Below are 26,138 nucleotides of genomic sequence, written 5' to 3'. Positions count from 1 at the left end.
GTTATAATTAAATACAATATAAAATAGATTATTTTATTTTATAGCTTCATCAGGAGTAAACTGTAAACAATTAGAACATTACAAAAAAATGATGTAATTATATATATATATATATATATATATATATATATATATATATATATGTATATATACATGTATATATTGCAGTGGCAGCAATTTACTAAAAATTATGCAAACTCAGTATTTTAATAATTTTCAGTAAACAACATAAAAATATGATAATATCTATGTAGCAATCAATACTTAAAAAAACTGAAAGAGAAACATACATAATCTAAAAACAAAAGACTATACAACAAATAAAAAGGTAAAACCATATCTTACCAGCTGAAATTAAAATATTAAGAACCTTAAATCTACATTAAATACTATCTAGAAATAAAATAAACAGGAAGGAGAATAGAAAGAAAATAACCATGATTTTACAACACAAAGTATATTTTTTTTTTTAATTTTTTTTCGTCTTTATAGAGGGGGGGTCTGAAATCTTCAAAAGACATCTCAGTCCAGTACGCCGCCTGACTGACCTTAGTGCAGGATTCATTCTTCGTAGTCCCTGCGATAGTTCCCGAGGTACTTTAAAACGCCCTCTCGTCGCTGATTCTACGTCAAATGCCTACCTGCTAAAACAGACCCTCCTCTGACATTCAGTGCTCCGAAAGTGAAAAGGCCACTGTAAGACTGAGTTAACACTATCTTCAGTTGGGAATAAGCCACAATGTTTATTTATATGTTATAGTTACTGATGTTTTGATGTCTATGACCAGATATTGTTACCAAAAATACAAAATTGTGATTTATTTTCTGAAAATAAATCACAATTTTGTATCTATGATAACAGCCCTCTGGTCATATAGATTGAAAAAAATCAGTAAATAAAATATGTAAATAAATATATTGTGGCTTATTCCTAACATTCTCTCTAAAAATGCAGAGTACCCAACAAAGGAAAAAGATCTTCTAGCGCCTGAAAATATACAATTAATTATAGCCAAATTCTAGTAACAAGTCAAACATGATAAAATCTATAATTACCCTTTTTTATAGTCTATTAACTTCAATGAAGCTAATTCAGCTTCATCAGTAGCTCTCTGCCTCTCCTTCTCAGCTGCTTCTCTTAAGGCTTTTGCCCTCAGCATATCTTCTTCCAAAATCTTCATTTTCATCCTGTGAATCTCGTCTTGCTGTCTGATGGTATCCCTCATTTTCTTGGACCGTTGTTTATTTTCAGACAATATTTGTGGTATAGCACCCAGTGCCCTACTAGAAGTAGGAGTGTTTGCTAAAATTGATATTATTGTTAAGTACATATGGCTTTAACTACATTTAAAACACTTACCACTTTGAAGCACATCATCATCATCCTCTTCTGTATGAACAGCAGGTGTCACACTACAAGTATTACCTGAAACTATTATTAAGTGTACAGGAAGACTGCTCAAAATTATTACATCATACTTACATAACAAATCCATTTCTTTGAACTCTGTAGTGGGAAAGAAGTGAGGGGGGTCAGAGGCTACTGATGGTCCTGCTATTGAGCTTCCTAGCTGGTTGAACTGTTTTTGGCCTACAATTATACTATGAGTAAAGCACAGTTACAAATTTAGTACATTTACCTTTTTCAAAGACTGCTGTGCTATCAAAAGAACAGTCGATGCTGACATCTATATTGGGACCAGCCTCTTCAACTAACTCCAGCACTGCATCACACTCTGGCTTCATCGGGGGACCACCACCTGTAGCTAACATGCTGTGACGCAGTGCTGTTGTTTCTTTGCGTTTCCTATGATAAAAAAATTATTGGTCAATACTTAAGCATTTGCTTAAACTAATAAAAGTATTCTACCTTTGTTTTAGGTTGTTCCACAATTTTCGAAGCTGGTCGCTGGTCCTGATGTTGTTGACCTCAGGCTGGCAGTTATAATTTCTTGTTATTAACTCCCAAGCCATCTTTTTCTCCATTGTCGAAGCACCGTCTGTCCTTTTATTCTCTACCACACCGTTTTCAGTTACCAGCTGGATTAGGAGAACTTTTTCCTTTGTTGAGTAAGGTGCATATTTCATGCCATTTCCACTCATCTAAAATTTAGATAACCAATTTATTTAGCGTACGGCTTATACAGACAATATAATTATAATGATTGTAACGCATTACACACATAAATATATCCAAAAACAAATATACATGTAAGCATATATTGAACATCTAAAATTATGCCTCAGACACAGTAACAAAATGGAAATTAATTCTCTAGAATAAATATTTTTTATAATATATTACATACCTTAAAATAGTTAATCCAATATTAATTTCAAACACAAAATATTAATACCAAACACAAAATTTCAGTAAGTATACTATACTATAAACCAACTTTGCGCGGGCTAAAGCATAAACTAAATTTGGCGCTAAAAGTTTAGTCACAATTATGATAAAATTGACAGAATCTTCTTTTTATTCGATATTTATTCGAAACTTACTTTTACTGTACTAATTTTTCGTGCTTGAGATCAACCTTGTACGAGAATACCCGAAGTATCGTTTATAGAACACAACAAATACTTGAGCATGACTTTGACGTAAGTTCGACTTGGCGGAGCACATGCTCAAGCACGGGCTTGAGTACCGACTATAAATACGGGGCTAAGAGGGATAGGAGAGGTACTTAATCGCGGGTGTCACAAATGCGTAGTTGCCGTATCAAAAATTTAGTTGGGATCTGAAAATTGCGTTAGTAGATATGTTCCGTGGTTGTGTGGATACGTGTGTGATAAACTTATTTACCACGAAAACAAAATAAAAATAATAATAATATTGAATAAAACGTAGAAAAACTGTTAATAATATTTATTTTCGTAAAACGTAATTAATTCTCGAAGGGAAGGTATTTTTGTATGTATCGCGGACAGATGCAAATTGTGTCTTAATGATTACTAAACTATACACAACACAGAACATACGTTCTTTGTTTGTTTTTCTAAGCCAGACAGTAAACTCAAGTATTATTGGCCTTTTATCTTGTGATGTCATTGCTTACAATATCCTATTTCGTTTCCCATTTATGAAAAATGCATCGTATCGAAATGTATAAATAAAGTGTCCAGCATATCTGTAGTAAATAAACATATTGGAGAAACACATTTCAATTTTTATGTCATTTCCATTTCATATGTGTATAACCAATTGCGATAATGTAGATTTTAATATGAAGATCTGTTATTTAATTTTTAAATAGAAAAGTTATAATTATTCATAATTAGCTGGTCGCTACATATATACGTTGTATACTTACCATATTAGTATGTTAGACAATGGATGCAAAAGTTTTGACCAATTTTTGAATTAAATTTCGTTATTTTCCAATAGGTTCAGTTAATTTCAGATTTAAAGTTTTTGTAATCTCTAACTACTTCCCAAGTTTGTGATAGAATGCAAGGTCGACCCCACACACACAGTCTGCGAAACTTCTCAAACACAACACATTCCCTCTCGCACCTTCAGAATGTCACTATCTGGTCTTCTATTAGTCCATCTTACGTAAATTATCAATTATACCATTATCAATAATAGTGAACTATAAATTACTAATTAACTGATCCATCGTTTACTTATTATTTACTGGTAATCTAATATACTGTAATGATTTATTTATTTATTGATTATAATTTTATTGATTGTAACTTAACCTAACTTAAATTAAATTATTTAAATCTGAATTTATTTTGAAAATGAGTATTATAATTACCAGTTAATTGAGCTACACGTTCTTGTATCTTTTTTAAATCAACTAAGACTTTATCTGTATTAGCTTCTTTGGTTGTAAACTTAAAAACATTGAAAATTATTTTTCGTGCTTAATATCCCAAAGGTTTGCCTTTTAATACACTTGCCATTAAAATAAATATAAATAATAGTTTATAATATAGAGCCACTCCAAATAAAAATGTAAATACTTGACAACACTGTCAGAAATCTAGCACTAATCACATAATGTGAACTCGTAGCCGACAGCAATGGGGCAGTCAATGACGTATAATATATAGAATAAGCAGTCCCGTATTCTCCCTATATAATCGGGTGTCCTAAAGATCTCCGCTCAAGGTATGTTTACCAGAACAGCGGCGTGCTCATTTCTATTTTAATGACAATAATTATTTTTTTAATTAAAATTAAATATTTGTGATTTTTTTTTTGTGTTCTCGTCTATAAGAGAAAAAATTATTTTTATAATGTTTGTAAAGTACATTACCTGAATTTTAATCATTTTACCAACAGGAAATATTGAAGTTTCGCCTAAAGATTAAAAATTCTCATTTTTTAAATTCTATTAAGGAGTATTAATTATTATTCAGTGTGAAGGAAATTTTGATAAATAAATCTAATCAGGTTTGCATTTTTATTAAGTGTTGCGAGTCTATTTAGAGAGTCGAAAGATTGCTAGAAGTCTATAAATAGTAAGTGAAAATTTATATCACGTTCATATCACTTTTCAAACAGCTCTGTTGGCATCTATGGTTGATTTTCTTTTTCTGAAGCCTGGCGGATATTACCCTAGTGTATTTTCGGTAATTTATCTATTTCCCAATATGCTTAACAAAATTTTGTATGTGGTGTTCAGTAACATGATTCCTATGTAGTTACTGATATCCTTCGGTCTCCTTTTTTAATATCGTTATTAGATGACCCTTTCTCCACTACATCAGTATACTTTCTGAGTTCCCTGTATTTTTTATTAGTTTAAGAATCCAGTGCATCAAATTGTCTTCTTAATTTTTGATTAATTCATTTTTTATCATTTCCTGGTGGTTTTCACTGTTGCAATAATTTCCTTGTATAAAGCAACTTTTGAATTTTATATTAAGGAATTAAGAAGAAAATTAATAAGTTACTTGAGTGCAAACAAACAACAAACTTTTGAATTCTAATTTCGTGTTTTGTTGTAATGAATTAAAAACAAACAAAAAAAAACATCAAATCAATTATACATTTTTAACAAAAAACATACAAAAGAAATAAATCATAAAACATTTTGCAACATAATTAGTAATTTAATTTACGCATTAATGCACACAACGTAATAAATACAGTTTCAATTATTTTCTAAGACATACAATATGTTGTATATAAAGATACAATATGTTATAATAATAAATAAGTTGTATACTAAAGACTTCTATAATTGTAATGGTGGTGTGAATATACAAAATAGGACAAGATAATGCCCTGCCTAGATCGCACAGGCCGATCAGTCCTGAAATTTTTTTCCAAAACTGCTAAGGGTGTCCACAGGGGGGAGTGTTTTCTCCCCTCCTCTGGTCACTCCTGGTGGATCACTTGATGTCACTTCTTGACGCACACGGGGGAAGAAGTACATGCCCATAGGGATGATCTAGTAATTATGCTAAGAGGAAAATATGGTAATTTTCATTCCAGCACACTCCAAAGAACATTAAATATCCTTAGTAGGTAGTATGACATGGAAAAATTCTCTAGCAATCTTAGTAAAACATGTAGGAGTAATATTAGATAAGCAGTTTACATGTAACGCCCAGTTGGAAAGAATAATCTACAAAGCAAAGGTTTCCCTTTCTACATGTCAAAGAGTATGTGGGAAAATTGGGGGTTTGAAACCCAAACCGATGTACTGGCTATATATGACTAGTCAGATCTATGATTACGTATGGCGCGCTTATATGGTACAACAAAAGACCACTTAATAGAAGCTGAATAAGCTTCAAAGACAAGCATGCTTAATCATAACACGAGCAATGTCGACTACCCTAACTGCCTCATGGAGGTCATGCTTGATCTCTCTTCATTACATAAGCCATAACCTTCATGGATGGAGAAGGATGTGAAGATAGGAGCATACAGAAGGTGGATAAGATGTCAGGAAGCAAGGCAAAAGGATACCTGGATCAAATCTGGAGAGATAATTAAAAATTACCTAGATTTGGAAATATGTAGTACCAGATGCAATGCAACCTAAATATAATTTTGAAAATTCGTTTACCATCCTCTTTATAGGAAGGTACAAATAGGAGTTAAATAAAATCAACGCATTGGCCATTGATACATTATTGGCAGCACCATCAAAAGTTAATGAATAGACTTTTGTGCCTGAATCATAAATAAAATTTAAGCAAAGATTTACTAAGGATGCTTTTTCTTATCCACAAAAACTCTCAAAATAAAAAATATGCAACTGGCACTTTAAAATTGTCATTTAAGGCTACTAACATAAACACCAGTGCCTCTCATGATTCTGGTATATTATCAGATTCTATATCTGTACCAAAATCTACAGAGCCAATAAATTTATTCCCATTCCATTTTACTAGCTTACAAATAGACATTTCGTTCAGAACTAAATTACACACAAGTGTTACAAGTGTTTTATTTTGCTTCCCTGCTTCTTCAACTTTGTTTTTCAAAGCATTTAAAGCTTCTTTGGAAAATCCGGGTGCGCCATCAACAGTTTGGTACCATTTTGTTATGGTTGATGGGTGTGGTAATGAATTATTAAAAGCTCTTCTTACAAAATCATAGGCTTTTGCTGAATACAATTTAAAGCCAGTGCAAATGACCTTAATTCTGGAGAATATTTGGCACATTTGGCACCCTTTAAAAATCGTTGAAACAAAGCTTTGGCTGATTCTGGTAAAGAGGCCTAAAACAATAAAAAATACAAAAATAAAAGAATATAATAATAATTTAATTTTGTTCCTTATAGAATATGTGAAAGAAAACTTACCAACAACACAGATTCAGAATTTTCTGTAACATACAGTTTTTCTTTTAATGATTGTACCAATGCGTTTAATGTTGTTGCTTGTCGTTTTCATCTTTTAGTAGATTTTCTTAGGGTGTCAATTTGTTTCTTTTTTTTGCTATATACATGTTTACTGATTCCATGTATCTTTTTCTTTTTCTTAGGCAGTCTAAGTCCGACATGGAAAAATCCCCCACATAATGCTTCCTAAAAATAAAAAGATTTAATGAAAGATAAATTGCTTATTCAAGGATATAATAATGCAGATGAAAAATTAAATGAATATTGCCTTTTGTTATTTTTTTTAGCTATTAATTCTCTATCTGCAGCATGCCCTTCAATATTTTCCTTGCCTAAGAGTTCCTCAGTTTCTGAGGCAGACAAAGTTAGTTCACTGCTAGCAGTTCGAAATTTAAATTGTGGGTGTCTGATGGACTAGGGAGAGCTTTAGTTCCTACCACCTCTTTAACGTCTTTAGAAGACCTGTATGCAAAGAAAAAACAATATAGAAGAAACAATAAACAGAAAATTTATATAAATATTAAATACCGATGTAAAAATTTAATAAAAACATTACCCACCTTGGTATAGCTAATGGTTTTGCATTTTCTTTTAGACGAACAAAGCTAGATTTCATGATAACATCATTTGGATCGAAATGATCATAACAAATAGGTGACCATCTGGAAAGCTTGTTCTTATTTAATTGTAAAATGTATATCCAAATTTCCTGTTTTTCTTCGTCAAAAGGAAATCTATGAAAAAAATATTAGTAGGAAAAATTATATTTAAATGATTTTAATAAAAAGAAAAGACAAAAAATTTAATGGAAATTGTTATTATTCATTATAATGCATATTAATTTATTTATTTATTAAATAAATAACAACTAAACGCCTCCACTGGCTATCAAAACATAACCTAAACATACATATAAAAAATAACTTACTTGAAAAGTGATAACGTTTCGCTCTTCGAACTTCAGCGACCACAAACAAGATACCTAAATGGCATTTTACTAAAATAGTAGGTAAATGACTCTAAAAAATTTTAAATAAAATTTGCTTGTCACAAAAAATATGTAAACACACAACTTCATATCAAAACAATAAACAATAACAAAGGTATTCATGTTGCGGACACTTTTTAAAGCATTCACGGAGTCTATATATTATATGTCATTGGGGGCAGTCCAACACATAACCTCAAACCGAACTGTCAAAATGTCTGGAGGGCAAACAATGGATAGAATAGCATTGTGATTTGCAGTAATAGACAAATATTTAATTGTAGTTATTCAAATATAATTAGTAGATGACCTAATAATTGATAAAAAACAATTTTCTTTAATATAATTCTTATTCACATTGATTACATGAAGATAATTATAATTTAATGAGGTAAGTTGAAAAGTTCCTAATAGTTTAGTTAAGTCGTTTAACAACCACAATTATTATCAATATATACTTATAATGATTGATAAGAATTTACTTTTATATATATTAGCGTATTCGGCATATCGCTAATATTTCTCAGTTATAGATTTAGCTTCATTTAAGCATTTTAGTATTACACAAAATCAGCTGCTGAAATTAAAATAATAATACAATTTTAATATTTTTGAACTAGGTGAGACTCAAACCATTTTTTTATAATATAGTAAAGACATTTACACCTTTTTAATTGATAAGAAACCTAAATGTTTATTAATTTGATGAATGTTATTTTGTTTCAGAAATGGATTGAAGTCATTACTTTAATAACTTGAAATTAGAGAATCCTGATGTAGCAAGCAGATATCTAGAGAAATTGAAAGTAATCAACAACATAGATCCATATATACTATTTCAGAAAGGGAATTAAGTTACAATCCAAATGATTTTCCCCAATAAGCAGCATAGATGTAGTGAGCTATTTAGTGTTGAGCACCAGTTTTTATACACAACAGCAAATGAAAGCCTACAAAAGCCTGCAAGCATACAAATAATTTGAAGCAGGTTTTGTGGGTCAAAAGTTGTACATGACAAGTTTATGACATTAGGCAAAGTGAGTATCGTATTTGAGGAGCAAATGTTTTATGCTAGTTGTTACAATATATTAACTTGTTCTTTTATTGTTACAGATTAAACATTCACAAAAAATGAACAAGCCACCACTATAAGCATGGGTTGTGTGTAACTAAGATGGAAGTATAGAAACAGGACATTGTACATGCATGGCAGGTGCAGGAGAAGTGTGTAGCCATGTTGGTGCGATATTGTATGGACTACAATATATAGCTGAATCAAAAGATAATGTATCATGTACAGATGTGAGGTCCCTCTGGAATTTGCCCAAAACTGCAAAGGTTGAATGTAAACCAATTAGAGGTATTGATTTTGGCAAAATATTTTCTGGATCAAGAATTCCCTTAGAAGTGCCTTGCATGAGTGATGACCATATTGTGCAGTTTTTGACTCACATTGAAGAAGCTGGAAGTTCATCCATTTTAAGCAGAGTGACAGAACCATTTGCTGAATCATTAAGAAGAATGTTGATATCACCAATTAACCCATTTTCTTCATTATATAATGACAAGTACATTTCATACACATACATTCAGTTAATGGAAGTTGTTAATAACTTAGTTATAAGTTTGGATGAAAGTGAATGTATAACCATTGAAAAGAGTACACTAGACCAAAGTAAGTCAGGACAATGGTTTCATCAAAGAAGAGGAAGAATAAAAGCATCAAATTTAAAGCAGCTGCCAATTCTCGCATTGAAAAACCGCTTATCCCTAATTAAAACTATATGTTATCCAGAACAAAGTTTGTTCAAAACAAGTGCAACAGAGTGTGGGAAAATAATGAAAAAAATGCAGTAGAAGCTTTTCGAAAATATTCATATAGTACCCATGAAGATCTAGTCATAAAAAATGCTAGATTTTTCATTAAGCCTGAATTTCCACAACTTGGTGCTACTCCTGATGCAATGGTTTTTTGCAAATGTTGCAGTAGGGGATGCTTAGAAGTGAAAAGATATGTCAATAGCAGAGTTCATTAACTTACCTTCATCATGTCTTATTATAAATTCTGATGGAGAAGTTCAATTAAATAGACAACATAAATATCACTATCAAATTCAAATGGCTCTCTATAATGTTCAATATTGCTATTTTGTAATATGGTCTCCAACTGAATTATATCATGAAAAAATTATGTTTAATAAAGAATTTTGGAAATTTTACAGTTTTAAATTTTAAAGTTTTTTCATAAAAAAATTATAATTCCCGATTTACTTTGCAAATATTTTAGCAAACTTAAAAACAATTTAACATGGTGTACATGTAAAGGAATTGACGATGGCCAACCAATGATAAAATGCGAAAATGAAAACTGCAGTATTTCTTGGTTCCACTTTAAATATGTGAATCTCTTAGAGGTACCTACCTACTAACTTATGGTTTTGTGATCTTGTTCTCTTTAGATATGGAATCTTTAATTTTTATTGTATCAAGTAAATTTTTTGTTTGTAAATATTAAATTATTAATTTTTAAAACAAATAATTAAATTATCAATAAAACCAAAATATAGTAAATTTGTTTCTCAAATTATTATTTTTAATATTGGCGTTATCTTTATTTTGTAGTATTTTTGTATTCGAATATAATATGGTATATAGTTGTGAATAAAACAAATTCAAAATAAATGTTTTTTATTACAAATGTATCAAAATTATATGTCACAGAAATTAAATAACATTTATTAAGCAATATTAACAATATATAATAATAATGGTAATATAACTTTCTCCATTCCGTGATTGTCTTTTAAAAAAGGTTTCAAATTTTAGGGCAAAAATGCTTCTTTATTCTTCAATTACAAATTCCAAAATAAAAGTACAATTTATTATGTTACTTTGAAAATGAGAGAGAATAATATGCTTACATTACAATTTAAGTTTCAAAAAATAAGGAAAAAACAAGAATCAAATTATATTAACAGAACTGAATGTACATACAAGTTGAGAGCATAATTTAAATAATAATAGCAAACTAAAAGCATAAAAATAAGTTTATTTATTCAAATAGGGAAAGCCCTAATACATACAAATAAATAATCAATTTATAACATTAATACATAATAAGATAAAAATAACAATTACACTTAAAATATAGTACCTACACTTATTAAAAATATAAAACAATAATATATAACATAAAACATGACTACAAAACAACTACCTAACTATTGGTGCTTTTAAAATGGTCCATTAATTTGCTTTTAAACATAATATGTAACTCACAAAAGTAAGCAGGGTCCAAATTATTTAAAATTTTATAAATGAACACCATTGTGAGGTAAAAGACACTTTGTTGAACTAAAACCCACTGCAGCATGCTAAGCATTGTTGCTATAGGTGTATATCTGCTTCCACCAAGAATGATTCTCATTTCACGATTTTGTAATTTTTGCAACTAGGCGGATTGATTTAAATTAAATAGAAAAATAACTGATGAGCAAAAATCGAAGTGAGGTTGAATAATTGCATTAAAAACTGTAATTTTAGTTCAAGTTGACAAATTTTTAGATATTCTTGAAAAAAAGCAGGTATAATTTTTTAGAAATCTTTTTTAATATGTAATTAAAATGGTCATTAAAAGACAATAAATTATCCAATTGAAAACCAAGGTACTTAATTGTGATGATTTCTATTTTATCATTGTTAATTTGAAGATTAATAGTATTTATATCAATATTTGAGTATTTGTATTTAGTTGTTATTATCATAGCCTTCGTCTTTAACACATTTAACTTTAGTTTGTTGATCTTTAAATATTTATTAACAGACTGCACTTCTTTGCTGAACCAACTTTATGGCTTATGGTTTCGTCATCTTGCCGAAACCTTTTAAAAGGGACTGTCGGTATCCTAAAATACCCCATATGATTCCTGTTAGATCTGTTGGAGCATCCCACAACAAAGCAAACGATTGACATAATTTGCTACCTAAAAATTTAACACATATTCACATTGAATTTAATTTAAAGACTATGTAAACAAACCTTTTAAACTAATTTTTCAGTTTCACAACAGAAGTTTTTTTGAAAAAGTCCTATTCTTAAATATTTTTTAAGCCGTTTATTTCCGTTTTCCAATCACTGAACTGATAATTTTACTCACAATTTATATAATTAATTGAAAACACTATTAACTTTCAATACGGCTAAATAGTTTGTTTGCCCTCCAGACACCATATTGGATTTAATTTGACAGCTCGTTGGACTGCCGGACTATAAAATGAGGTGCTATGAGAAATGAGCAATCTCTTCCACTTTTCAATTTGTTTTACGGGCAACCCGCCAGTTCTCGCTTGTCGGATAGTACTATGTTAAACTTCCAAAACGTAACCTATTTTCCCCTATCCCGCCCAGATGATATCCATAGTATATACCCCCCCTAGTAAGGTAAGTGCCGGAGAAAAAGTGGGGAGTTTCTAGCGCCAAATAAGTTCGGAATCGGGAACTAAAAATTTAGCGGCAAATTCAAAATGTAGGTTCTGAATTTAAGGCGGGAAATTCAAAAAGGATATACTGAATTTTAGGCGGGAAATTCAAAAAATAAATTTCTGAATTTTAGGCGGGAAATTCAAAATGTTCCGAATATTATATAGAAAACAAATATAGTCATAAAATAATAAATAAAAACTTATTCTATGCCAAAATATATTCTCTGTCCAAAAATGTAGTATACACTTATGCAATTTTGTATACCATAAATGTATAACATATCAGATAGAGACATATGTTTTGGCACAGGAAAAGTTTTTATTTATTATTTTGTGACTATATCTGTTTTCCATTACATTAAAACATCAACATAAAAAACAGATATTCTTAAAAATTTATTTATTTCTGTAATTTATAAAATTTGAGGAATCACAGAGATATAATAAATTATAAAGATCGTCATCACTGCCATTGTGGTGGTCTTCACCTGTATCCACGAAACTAGGCTCCATTCTGAACTTAACCATCTATTCACTGCAACCTGCAAAATGATATATGGAATTACACACAAGCAGCAACCAAAATAAGTAAGCCCTACCTGTGGAGACTTGCATACCCATATGGACATTCAGGCATACAATTCATTGAGGTGAGAAAGATTGGTCCTAGTAAATTAGGGACCACTCCTTCGAGCCCCAATGCTCCCCAGGCTTTCCTCACCCTCCCCCCCATACCACGCTGATGTGCTATGGGAGGCTAGTTTCATCTATATATTTACTGAATAGTGCAGAGCAGCATGAGGCTCTTTAGTCTTGCTATGCTATTTGTATGTTTGTGTATATATATATATATATATATATATATATATATATATATATATATATATATATATATATATATGTGTGTGTGTGTGTGTATATGTTAGAGATTTATTATGTATCTAATGTATTTTACACACAAACATATATAAATAAAAAATAAACTATGTTTATGAGTAAAATATGTGCCCATGTATAATTAAAGTAAAATATGTACCTATGTACTACAATGGCGAGTGAAATATCTCATTCATTTACAATTAAAATGTTTTGAAAACCTTTGTAAACAAAGAGTAAGTAACATTCTTTCCAGAACTTACATCAAAGGAGAATTTTTAAATACACAGTGTTCACAAATTATATGCAATTTCTTTGAATTTCATGAATTTGTAACTAAGTATAATTAAAGTAAAATATGTAACTATGTATAATAAAAGGAAAATATGTGATTATGTATAATTAAAGTAAAATATGTAACTATGTACTACAATGGGGAGCGAGACAAGGACATAGCATTTCTCCCAAACTGTTCACCCTTGTTCTATAAGACAAGGTAGATACAGATGAAAGCAATTGTGAAAGACCTAGATTCAGGAGCAGATGGAAAATGTTTGATGATGAAGATATATGTAAAACAATAAAAAGAATTTTAAAGATTCCATATGAGTCCAGTAAATAGAAAACAATTTTATTTGTTTACAACAAAATGGAAATATGAAACTGTAAACAAGAATGAATAACATACAAATTGTACAGTTTTATACTGGAAATAATTTAATTACACTTATGACCTGTACTTACAAAATTGTTTTCTCCTACTTTCATATTTTCTGTGAGCTACTAATTTCATAGGATCTATCATATAGTGTAGTCTGGTTTATTTTTAAGTAAGTTAATAAACTTCTGGTCTCTGCCATTTACAATTGCATTTACACTTTTACACCAATAATACAGAGAAAGTCTAACAATAAATTTACATATATTTATACCTGTATTTGAATGGATTTTACAGTTGAATGGTGAAAAATTTAAACAATTCAATTTCAATGAAATCTGTATCCTCTTTCTTTACTCTAAATAACATATTATATTTACATTGCTCACAGGAAACCTTCAATACTTTCTTTGCTACATATCCTGCAACATAGGTTACAGTACACCTTCCCACCTGAGTTCTCATAACATTTGAAACTGAAAGAGGAAGTGAAACATTCACTTCAGGTGCCAAAGGTTTACAACCTGGTAATACCTCACCTGTTAAAAAAAACCTAATGCATCTAATGCTCCCTCACTAACATCATTTTCACAATTGCTTTCAGGTGAATGAAAAGATATAAAATTATTTATAAGCAAAGCTTTGAAAGTGGTTATAGCATCTGGCACACTTACTGAATGAAAAATGTAAAGACATATTTTTATAATATATTACCAAAGAATATAGAATATTTGATATTACCATGTAAACCTTATAGTTTGAGTTTCTTCTTCTTCAATATCTGCTGCATTCTGAGAGCCTGAAATTTAAATACAATATTTTAACAGAACATAACCAATAAATAAATCTGTTGGACTAATAAATAAACAAGTACTAGATATCTTGATCTTTATCATCATCAGAAATGAACCCAAATAATATGTTGCCCAGAAGGCCCATCAAAATTTATAATAATTAACTACAATTAATATTCATAATACTTATATTAAAAATCAAAGTCATATTTGCGGAATACAATTAAGTACAATTAGATTTATAAGTTTTGATGATTTTAAAATATATAAGTAAGATTCATATGATAGGATTAACATTAATTTAAACAATAACAGTTTAAACATACAAAATATTATTTAATTTAAGTTTGCTAACAAACATTTGCTATGAGGTACAGTGCTTACCTATTGCTGGTAAAAATCCACTTTATCTTCGTCTGTAAAATGTCTAGAGCAAACACGAAATTTATTGTAAACAGTAAGAGGTGTATAATTGTTTAATACTCCTCTCTTAATTACTTTCAACCATTCCAACGTGTCCATTTCATTTTTCGGATTTGGAAAACGAAATCTACTGCTTGTGTGGTCCTTACAACCAGGAACACAACATGGTTGGCTTTTTCTTTTCTTTTATTTTGTTCCATTTTAACGATCAACAATCAATAAGATGATTACAACAAAGACAAAACAAAACAAAATTCAACTTGCAATATTTCAATGGCGTACAATACAAATAATACAATAAACTCCATTCGCTTAGCTCGGGCATATTTTGACAGATTCATTGTCGGAAACCTACAACACAACAATTCCTACTTCTCAGTATTAATAGCTCAAGTATACTACTATTGCAGACTTCTTTCTTTGAAAAAAGAAGAATTATTCTAAATAGTGGAAGTGTATACTAAACCCATAACATTTTGGGTAGTATATATTTAAAAGATATATTTTAGTTGTTATAATTTAACATAACTATTTATTATATATGGTGCAAATAAATAAATATTGATTTTCGGTAATTTGTAAAGTTCTATTTTATATACTATTTAGTTTGTTTACTATTAATATTGGCTATAAGTACGTGTGCTTGGTTGTATAGTAATTTCCAGCCACTTCGAGTCTGTCAAAAAGTAACTAACTTCGCAAAAAAATAATTACTAAATTCACTAGACAGTTCGGACTGGAGATACCGAACCGAGTATACCAACAGACCAACACAACACCAACCTTCATTCTTCAACTTCAATTCTTCCACGGTCCACGGCACATGCGTCTCATACCCCCACCTAGAGTGACTGTAGCGCCGCCGCCATTACGTACGACTGGAATCGTCCAAACAAACTTCCCCGCTGCCCTATCTCTCTTGCACTACTATTTCTTTTTATGTACTATGATGATATCTCTCTATGATCGTAGAACATATAAGTGCAATCATACATGACACTATGAAGTGTCATATATATAACACAAATATCATCTGAAAATAAAATCAGTTTGGATATTGGGAGTCATGGAGAAATAATAGAATATTGTTGAATGCTGTATAATGACCAATCTTGAAATATGGCATTTTAAACTGATGTCAAGGTTTTTGATAAAAGCTACCTATTATTTTGTAAAGACAATGAAGCTGACTTTACTTAAAAACTTGTTATCTTCTTGCCGAATGTGTATCTAAAAAAAATATGTCGATATTACAAAATCACAAAAAAATTTGAAATCATGTTCTACGCAAATAATATAGAAATACAAGTTTTTATAAATCAAGATATATGTTAAGAATCACAGCTTGACGTCACCGTTTTGGCTTTAACAGTTTTGGTATGTATTTTAAAAAACGTGCTTAGTTATATTTTTTTCAATAATGACACGTAAACAGTCAATCTTTACAAAATTTTAAATTTACTCGATTTAGCAAAACACTTTTCAAAGATGGTCGCAATTTTAAGAATTTGTTATGGACCTTTTGATGCTTTTGGCGTAATGTCCCACAGAATTCAGAAGATAAGAGGTCTTTTAAGTAAGCATGTAACTGTTTATTTAATTTTTTTCAATTTTTCATTACTATGTACCAACTTTATCCCAGTTCACAAAATTATCATATTGGTATCAAAAATCATCGCGTTTATCACTATTTTATATACATTGTACAAAAGTAAAAGATGATTTTGAAATATTTACAAGATAATTCAGCGTATACCTTGTTCAATATTTACCACTTTCATTTCATATATATATATATATATATATATATATATATATACAGTATGATGCAAATGTATGGAATAAATTCATTATTTCCGAAACATACGACTCTTAAAAAACTCTTAAACCACGTCAATTTTTAATTTTTGAATGGCCATCAACTACTATATACGTGTTGGACATTACGTCATCAGTTTCGGCGTAATGACGTAATCGACGATTTTTTTAAATACAAACCGAGGTCGCGCGACAGCTCATTTGAAAGATCTCCTTATCGTCTTTGCAAAGACGTAATCACTTGAATATTTATTTCTACAGGGTTCACCAAAATTATGAATTGTTAAGTAACATGGAAGTACAATAAATATTCATTCACTGAACTAAAATACACTACGAAACGCCACTGGGAATAAAACAAAATGGTGTTTTTTGCAGGTTCCAAAAAAAAATATCTGAAAACATAATTATTGTAGTAAGTATTCCAAGTTATTTTCAAAAATATTTAAATCAATATTGTCATTGACTCGTCTTTATTTGTCAATGATCTGTGAATCTGTCAAACAATAGACGTCAAATTTTTACTCTTCGAGTTTTTTCTCGACATTAATAACAGCATTCACAAAAATGAAATTAACAGAACCAAAACCAATCGAGACTTTAATCATGATTGGTTATGGAGATAGAGTGAGGACTCAAGCAGAAGTTCGTAATTTATTTAATGCTAAATACCCCAACCGCGAACCAATTACTTAATCTGAATTTTGAGAGTCACTTCGAGTATGTTCATAAAAAAAATATCAAAAAAATTTTACTTTCTAAGTAGAATATCTCAAAATTTATCAATGGAGTCAAAAATAACAGTATATAACACAATTATTCAACCTTATTTTGACTATTGCCCATCAATCTTATATTTATTTAACCTTAAAAAACTTAACATAGGTACTACAAAAATTACAGAACCGTGGAAGGAGAATAATTCTTAAAACAAATCGCCGTACCCCAATTGGGACGATGTTAAATACTCTAAATTGGTTCTCTGTTGAAAATAGACTATTTTATTTCACCATGATTTTGGTCTTCAAAATAGTAAATGGCTTATCACCTGAATATTTTCAGGAATTCATTTCTTTCAACAAAAGTATTCATTCTTATAATACCCGAGGTTTAGATGACATATATGTACCTAGAACTATGTATAAAAGTACGATGAATTCGCTCTTTTTTAAAAGCTTCCTTAAATTTAATCAATTACCAACATCTCCCAAAAATGTACTAGTCTCAATAATTTCAAAATGTTACTTAAACAATATATCAAAAATTTATAGTGTACTTTCTTTATATTGTATGTATATTAGTATTTAAATAAAGATCTATCTATCTATCTATCTATCAACAGTAAGTAAAATTGAAAAAAAAATTAGAGGAACGGCCATATTAAAGATCTTCCCAGAAGTGGTAGAAAATCAATATCCGAAGCCAAGAAACTGGACGTTGTACTGGCGTTTCAAGAAAATCCCTAGACCAGTTCTAAGCAGATCGCACTAGATAATAATGTCCACCAATCAACTGTTGTAAGAGAGTGGCATCCATACGAAGTACATCTGGCCCCGGAGCTATTAGAAGATGACTTTGATAGAAGAATCGAATTCTGCGAAACCGTTATGGAAAAATATAATAGAGACAAGGGTTTCGTACAAAAAAAGGTACTTTTTTCTGATGAAGCGTCTTTTATGCTGAACGATCACGTAAATCGCCAGACATATCGATACTGGGCAAGTGAAAATATACATTGGATGGAAGAGTATAGGACACAATATCCCGAGAAGGTGAATGTTGGGGCCGGCATTATAAACAATCAAATTGTAGGGACATATTTTTTTGAGGAAAACCTAGCTGCTTCTAGATCTGCCTAAGAATTTTTTCAGGATTATCTGTTGCCACAGCTGAATCCGCTATTTCCAAATAGAAATTATTTGTTGTACCAACATGTTGGAGCTCCCACACACTACGGCGTTGAGGTACGCCATTACCTTAATAACGTTTTCCAAGGTAGGTGCATAGGTAGAAGGAGGTCCATCGAATGGCAAGGTCTCCAGATTTGACTCCATTAGACTTTTTTTGTCGGGATATTTAAAGAGCAGAGTGTATCAAAATCGACCGAATAATGTAGAAGAGTTGAAGGAGCGCATCAGAATGAAAATTGCACAAATAACACCTGAAGTCATCGAAAAAGTTAGGAAAGAATTTATTGCCCTTCTTTCACGTTCTATTATTGCCGAAGGTCGTCAATTTGAACATTTGTTGTAATTTAATTGTATTTAAGTAATTAAGTTACTTTATTGTAAGTTAATTGTATTAATAAACCTACAGGTTTGGTTAACCCTGTAGAACTAAATATTCAAATGATTATATCGTTGCAAAGACGATAAGGAGACCTTTCAAATGAGCTGTCGCGTGACCTCGGTTTGTATTTAAAAAAATCGTCAGTTACGTCACTACGCCGACACTGATGACGTAATGCCCAACACATATATAGCAATTGATGGCCATTCAAAAATTAAAATTTACGGATTTTAAGATTCTTTTTAAAAGTCGTCTGTTTCTGAAATAATGAATTTATTCCATACATTTGCATTATACTGTATATATATATACAGTAACAAAAGTACAAAAACAAAAACGAAAACAAAAAAAAAACAAAACAAAAAACCAAAAAGGTATATCGATGGAAGGCAACCGTATATACGTATTTCTGACTATTGGTCGTCTTTTAGAGTTAGAAGACCCTGATGGTTTCCAGGATTCCAGGACAATGAAGACTGAAGTCGTACTGAAGACGACCAATAGTCAGAAATACGTATATACGGTTGCCTTTCATCGATATACCTTTTTTGATATTCTGTTTTGCAAGATATGCCATTACATTTTACATATATATATATATATATATATATATATATATATATATATATATATATATATATATATATATATATAAATAGGATCACTTGAAAAGTGGTGGGTTTTTCGGTCAAAAGTTAGAAAAAAAAAGACAAAGAAGTTGGCTACTTCATTTATTTATTGAAGATATAATATATATATATATATATATATATATATATATATATATATATATATATATATATATATATATATATATATATATATATATATATATATATATATATATACAGGGTGGTCCTTAAGTAATTGTACAAAACAAAAGTAGATTCTACACTTTAAAATAGTACGATTTAAGCCAAATTGCTTTAATAAAATGTTGATATTAAGAAAGATAGAGGGTGTTAAAGTGCAAATTTAAAATTTTATTTTTCGCTATAACTTTCATGTTTGTAAACATTTATACATATAAATTTACAACTGGGTACTTTTAAATATGAGAAATTATAATTTGGTGCACACTTTGATGTAGCTGATAGAGGGCACCACATATGCCACATATGTGACATAAATTTGCACTTAACTTTTTTGCTTTTTGAGGTATTTATATTTGTGATACACAATATTAAAGATACATTATTTTAACAAAAAAGGTATACCTGTTAATAACCTAAAAACTCAACAGTTTCCGAGATAATCGCATTTTACAAATCAGCTGCATAATTCTGATTTAAGGCAATTACTCCAAGCAACGAAGGAAAAATAGACAAAAACATTAATAAATCTAAATTTTGGTATAAAATACCTTTAACTAAAGTTAATAGTTAACGAAATAATAAATAAAATAAATATATCGGCAGGATAATTAATAATAGAATTTGCCAAAAAACAGAATAAAGGATTTTAGATCAAACATTTTACGTTTTGTGTTAAATTAAAGTGATAATCAAAACATTTTGTTTACATATCAAATTAAGAAATAGTTAAACTAAATAACATAACTTTTTGTTAAAGTAAGTGTTCGATATGTCCACCATTTTCTTTAATTTATTTGTCAATATATTCCATAAAAGATCGTCTCATATTAAATAGCATCATTGATTTTAAAGAAACTGCTTCCCATAGTTGGTTGCGAATGTTTATGGGATTCTTATAGACACGTTGTTTTAATACGCCTCATACACCAAAATCAAGCGGATTAAATTCTGGGCTACGTGGTGGCTATAATGTATAATGGATGAATATTGTAGTGATTTAATTAATTCTAATTTATTATATTGTTCTTATTTTAATTTATTAAAACACGATAATTTATATCAATTTATTAAACCACTGTACAACAATTTATTTGACTAATAATTACATAATTTATCTATCGGACGTTACAATTTAATCGCAAGCGCGAGCTTCGTTGTTGACTGTTTTCACAATGAAAGTTCCGTCATATTTATACGAAAACAGCTGTTTTTTGAACCCCATGGTTGTTGACCTGCTTTGCCTCGAATGCCCAGGCCTACTTCCGGAACCTTCGAATGGACCGGTTTTTATTACTTGGAATTTCTGCTAGTCAAAGGGTCGTAGAATCTAGAACATATTAGTGAATAAACAACATGTTTACAGGTTTTTAATATGACTCATATTTTTACTTAACATTGCCCCCCTCTTAAAAGATGGTTCCTCCTGGAACCTTGTCGGAACTGGAACTGGAACGGTATGCTGGTATCGGCAACTGGACCCTCTTTTACAACTTCCAGTTGTATAAAAATGACAAGGGACGGTTTTCTCTCCGCACCAGTAACTATGCGGATTACAACAGACTAACACCTGGACTTCGGTGTCTTTAAAGATCTCCTTCACCATACTTCGGATAACCCTCCAATCTAATTGGCGGCACTCTAACTTTGGCATGGCTAACTTTTGCACGTCGGACTCTAGTACGTGCTCTCTCATTTGAAGTAAAGCTTCACATACATCTCGGTAGGTATGTTGGTCACGGGCAGTGTCTTTTGTTACCAGGTAGAAAAGGTAACGTGATGCTTCTTGGAGTTTCAAAGTGATGCTTTCCCAGGAGCTGGCACTTGGCATTAAAGTTCTGCAACTCGACCGAACTTCCTTCGAAAGACGGATGCCAACCCTGGTGCGTCTTTGATACTGGCCGGGATGGTAAGGGCCAGCGAGTAGTCATCGGGGAGCGCGAGTAGATCTTGCTTTTCTTCAGTGGTAACACCATGTCTTGCTTTACCGGTACCTCCATAGGCACCCATGAACTCCTCAAACGTGAGGTCAGACACATCTTGGACTTGGTTTACTTCCACTTCTTCATCTGCGTCGTGGTCACCTTCGAAAGACGTCAGCTGGTTATGGTGTACTACCATCGGCTTTCCCCTTGGAATCTTGCTTATTCGGTAGATGTCATCGTTGATCTTCTCCATAATTAAGTATGGGCCTTCCCAAAACAGCTGCAATTTGCGAGAATAACCTTTTCGCTTCTTGGGATTATAGAACCAGACTTTGTCGTTCTTCTTAAAGCAACCCTTTTCGGCTTGTGTATCGTACCGTTTCTTCATTCGGTCGCTAGCGATCTGAGGATGGGAACGGACCAACTCATGTACATCGTCCATTCTTCTTCGTAATTCGATCACATAGTCTTCACCTGCTACATCTTCTCCAGGTCGACACCCAAACTCTAGATCACAAGGTAGTCGCATTTCGCGTCCGAATAGGACTCTGGCTGGTGTCTGGCCTGTTGATTCGTTAACAGCAGATCTGTAGGCCATTGTGAAGAACGGAAGGTATTGGTCCCAGTCTCGCTGATGATCGGACACCATCTTTGTCAAATACTTGCCAACTGTCCTATTCATTCGTTCTACCATACCATCCGATTGCGGATGATACGCGGTGGTTCTTGTTTTCTTCATGCCTAGTCTATCACATATTCCTTGAAATAGATCGCTTTCGAAGTTCCTGCCTTGGTTACTATGGATCTCCAAAGGCACTCCAAATCGGCTGATATATTCTTGGATCAACTTATCTGCAACGGTGGCGGCCTTCTAGTCTGGAAGAGCGTAAATCTCTACCCACTTAGTGAAGTAATCCATTACTACCAACATGTACTTGCCTCCATTTTCACTTTCTGGAAATGACCCAGCGATGTGCAAAACTATTCTTTCAAACGGGCTTCCAACGTTATATTGTCTCATAGGAGCTCTCCTTTTTCGGTAAGGCTCGTTACTCGTAGCACAAATAGTACATTTCTTACACCAGTCTTTTACGTCGTCGGAGCTGTTCATCCAATAAAACCATTCCCGAATTCGCTGAAGGGTTTTCTTTACACCAAAATGCCCTCCTGATGGACTTGAGATACGTTGTGTAACTGACGAAGTACTTCGGCTATTCTGCTCTTTGGGATCACCAACTGTCTTCTCTTCTCTGAACCGTCATCATTTTCCAGGACTCGTTTGAGCAAGCCATATTCCATGATAAATGAGTCCCACTGGGCCCAATACATCTTAACTACTGAGCATAGGTTTGATATTTCTTGCCAAGGTGGTCGACTGTTTTCCTCTTTCCATTTTCGAATTTCCTGTATAACTGGATCTCTTTCTTGTTCTTCTCTGATCTTAGTAGGCGTCCAGTCGTCGTTGACCATCGTTGTTCTTAGCACTGCTGCTTCCTTGAATTCCGTTTTGTTGCAGTGGGAACACTATACTGGGCATGGCCTTCTGGAAAGAGAATCAGCGTTTCTGTGGCTAACTCCGGCCCGGTGCTCAATCTTGAAATCGTATTCTTGGAGTCGTTCGATCCATCTGGCTATCTGACCCTCTGGATTCTTAAACTGCATCAACCACTTAAGGACGGCATGGTCGGTTCGGATTAGAAACTTTCCGCCATAGAGGTATTGATAGAAGTGCTCTACTGATTTAACTACTGCTAGAAGTTATCTTCTCGTGACGCAATAATTCCGCTCAGGTTTTGAAAGAACTTTACTAAAATATCCGAGGACTCGTTCCTGTCCTCCTTAAATCTGAGACAGCACTCCTCCAATTCCCACATTACTTGAATCTGTATCTAAGATGAACTCTCCTTCTGGCAGTGGATACCCTAAAATTGGTGCTGTTATTAAATGTGTTTTCAAAGTCTCAAAGGCATTTTGGCAGTCTGTATCCTAGCGGTAATCTCTTGCTTCCTCTGTGAGTCGCGTTAATGGCTTAGCGATATCTGCAAACTTCTTAATAAACCTTCGGTAGCAAGTACATAGTCCAAGAAAATTTCTCACTTGATGTTTGTCCGTTCGTACTGGCCATTCCTTAATGGAATCAATTTTTCCCTTATCCACGGCCACTCCTTCTTTACTGACTATATAACTCAGATAATTGACTTTACCTTGAAATAGCTGGCACTTCTTGGGGTTTAACATCAATCGGGAAGCTTTAAGTCGATTAAAAACGTTTTCTAAATTCTTCAGATGATCTTCAAATGTCTCCCCCAAGACGATTATGTCATCTAGGTAAACCAGGCATGTTTTCCAAGATAATCCTCTCAACACATTTTCCATAAGCCTCTCAAATGTCGCAGGAGCATTACAGAGTCCAAATGGCATACCGTTCAATTGCCACAATCCAGATCCTGAGGTGAAGGCTGTCTTCTCTTTATCTACAGGGTCCATTTCTACCTGCCAGTATCCAGACTTCAAATCCAAAGTAGAAAACAATTTACTTCCAGCCAATGTGTCCAATGTATCGTCGATCCGAGGCAGAGGATAACTATCTTTCTTGGTAACGTTGTTCAGCAAACGGTAATCCACACAGAACCTCGTCGTTCTGTGTGGATTACCGTCTTCGTACTGGGTAGTCATTGACATTGATAAGTCTCAGAGGAATTTCTTTAGCCGCAGTCACCAATTCCTTTCCAATTATGATTCCTCTTCCAACCTCGTCGTCATGGTTCCAAGGCTCCATCATAACGGATGTCCTTTCGTCCACAATTCCCTGTAGCCGCACTACTATGATTGTTTCACTTCTCGCAGGCACGACTGTATCTTCTTTACCGTCTACTTGCATAGTGTTGTCATCATGTGGATGAAGAAATACCTCCTCGTTACCAACTTTGATTACCTTATTCTTAAAATCCAATTGGAATCCATGCGTATTCATTACGTCCATTCCTAATATAACATCCTCTTCGATGTCAGCAACTATAACAGTATGGACGAACTTTTCTGCTCCAATTCCTAATTGCATCTGGATTTCTCCATGAATGTTGGCATTTTCACCCGTAGCGGTCGGAAGTCGCAACTTCGTTGGTAACAGTTTCTTACGGCTGTTTATAACTGTCGGGCGTATAATGGTTCTGGTCGCTTTGGTATCCACCAACAACGTATGCTTTTTACCATTTATTTCTCCATCTACATATACACTATCTTCACGACATTTCAAAGAAGCTATTAGTATAAGAGGGTCTTTGGAAAAGTTCCGGGTCGAAGCTGTTTTAGTTTTCTTGATGGTGAGTTTCTTGATTTTATAGTCCTCGTTTCCCTTCCTGTAATACTTTTCATCATATTAATGAGCTGGTCAAGTTTATCTTCATCTCCTTCCTCTTTTACAGTCCTAACTTTACTGTATCCGCCAGAGGCCTGCGTAGCTGACTCGTATTCGAGGGCGGCGGATAAGACATCAACCAGCGTCTTGTGACAAGCTAATCGTAGTGTTCTATGCATTTCATGATCACGAAGACCATCAATAAACGTTTGAACGGCCAACTTTTCCATCATGTCTTCGGGAGCTGTTGGATAAGCATATCGTACTAATCTGGCAATATATACCTCATATTCTTAAAGAGCCTCATCTTTCTTTTGTCTTCGATTTTTAAGCTGTGACTGATATACATGCTCCAAATGTTCGTGACCATATCGCATATTTAACCTCTTCTTGAGTTGTTCAAAATCATCCGTCTCCTCTACGGCTATGGTCTGAAGCACATCTAAGGCATCTCCTCGAAGAGCGATAGTCAGGTTTACAGCCCTTTCTTTTTTAGACCATCCATTCGCTCTTGCAGCTGATTCGAACTGTTTCATGTAGTTGTTCCATGACGATTTTCCGTCGAAAGTTGGGACTTTCGACGGAAAGTCGTCCATGTCACATGGACAGAACCTCCACTTCCTTTAAATTTCGGCCGTATTTCCAACTTACATTTCGTCTCGTCTTCTTTTGTCTCTATTGTAATCGGATTGTTACCTCTCTCTGCTGTCCCTGTTTCCTCCATCTTCCTTTCCATCTCTTTCATCTTTTCTTCGAAGGCCAACATATCGGCAGCAACTTGATTTTTCAACGAAGATATTCTATCGTCGAGGGCGGACATCTCAGAAGTTACTTTAGAGATGTTAGCAGAAACTTTACTTTCCGAGACAAAATCTCGTTAGAAACTTTGTTTTCTAA

The 26,138-nt window shown here is 32.4% G+C and overlaps 1 protein-coding gene and 4 long non-coding RNA genes across 5 annotated transcripts; 1 reads left to right on the top strand and 4 right to left on the bottom strand.

Moving 5' to 3' along the window:
• Positions 1 to 318: 318 nt before the first annotated feature.
• On the bottom strand, positions 319 to 2,649 carry LOC140433551 (uncharacterized). Its single transcript, XM_072521537.1, has 6 exons — positions 2,310 to 2,649; positions 1,871 to 2,103; positions 1,641 to 1,807; positions 1,361 to 1,591; positions 1,057 to 1,303; positions 319 to 988 (listed from the first exon to the last, which is right to left on the bottom strand). The coding sequence occupies exons 2-6, from the start codon at positions 2,101 to 2,103 to the stop codon at positions 982 to 984; spliced, it is 885 nt and encodes a 294-aa protein (XP_072377638.1). The 5' UTR covers positions 2,310 to 2,649; the 3' UTR covers positions 319 to 981.
• Positions 2,650 to 5,077: 2,428 nt separating this feature from the next.
• Positions 5,078 to 7,970, bottom strand: LOC140451420 (uncharacterized). Its single transcript, XR_011952044.1, has 4 exons — positions 7,747 to 7,970; positions 7,379 to 7,552; positions 6,780 to 7,004; positions 5,078 to 6,695 (listed from the first exon to the last, which is right to left on the bottom strand). It is a non-coding gene; the product is annotated as an uncharacterized lncRNA (long non-coding RNA).
• Positions 7,971 to 8,019: 49 nt separating this feature from the next.
• LOC140451415 (uncharacterized) lies at positions 8,020 to 10,411 on the top strand. Its single transcript, XR_011952043.1, has 3 exons — positions 8,020 to 8,197; positions 8,533 to 8,843; positions 8,920 to 10,411. It is a non-coding gene; the product is annotated as an uncharacterized lncRNA (long non-coding RNA).
• Positions 10,412 to 10,835: 424 nt separating this feature from the next.
• On the bottom strand, positions 10,836 to 12,185 carry LOC140451407 (uncharacterized). The gene is made up of 2 exons (XR_011952042.1): positions 11,846 to 12,185; positions 10,836 to 11,789 (listed from the first exon to the last, which is right to left on the bottom strand). It is a non-coding gene; the product is annotated as an uncharacterized lncRNA (long non-coding RNA).
• A 486-nt stretch (positions 12,186 to 12,671) lies between these two features.
• On the bottom strand, positions 12,672 to 15,798 carry LOC140451400 (uncharacterized). The gene is made up of 2 exons (XR_011952040.1): positions 15,001 to 15,798; positions 12,672 to 14,621 (listed from the first exon to the last, which is right to left on the bottom strand). It is a non-coding gene; the product is annotated as an uncharacterized lncRNA (long non-coding RNA).
• Between the last annotated feature and the right edge of the window lie 10,340 nt (positions 15,799 to 26,138).

The sequence above is a fragment of the Diabrotica undecimpunctata genome, chromosome 1, assembly GCF_040954645.1.
Source record: "Diabrotica undecimpunctata isolate CICGRU chromosome 1, icDiaUnde3, whole genome shotgun sequence".
In the NCBI taxonomy this organism is placed as follows: Eukaryota; Metazoa; Arthropoda; class Insecta; order Coleoptera; family Chrysomelidae; genus Diabrotica; species Diabrotica undecimpunctata.
The sequence above is the reverse complement of the archived record's forward strand: the minus strand, read 5'-3'. Positions and strand labels throughout refer to the sequence as shown.

What these genes read in the sequence shown, in the direction of transcription:
- LOC140433551 (XM_072521537.1), bottom strand. Translation starts at nt 2,103, where the DNA reads ATGAGTGGAAATGGCATGAAATATGCACCTTACTCAACAAAGGAAAAA. An exon ending in TGGAACAACCTAAAACAAAG is followed by an intron (nt 1,808 to 1,870) that starts GTAGAATACTTT and finishes TTTTTATCATAG; the next exon opens with GAAACGCAAAGAAACAACAG. An exon ending in CACAGCAGTCTTTGAAAAAG is followed by an intron (nt 1,592 to 1,640) that starts GTAAATGTACTA and finishes GTATAATTGTAG; the next exon opens with GCCAAAAACAGTTCAACCAG.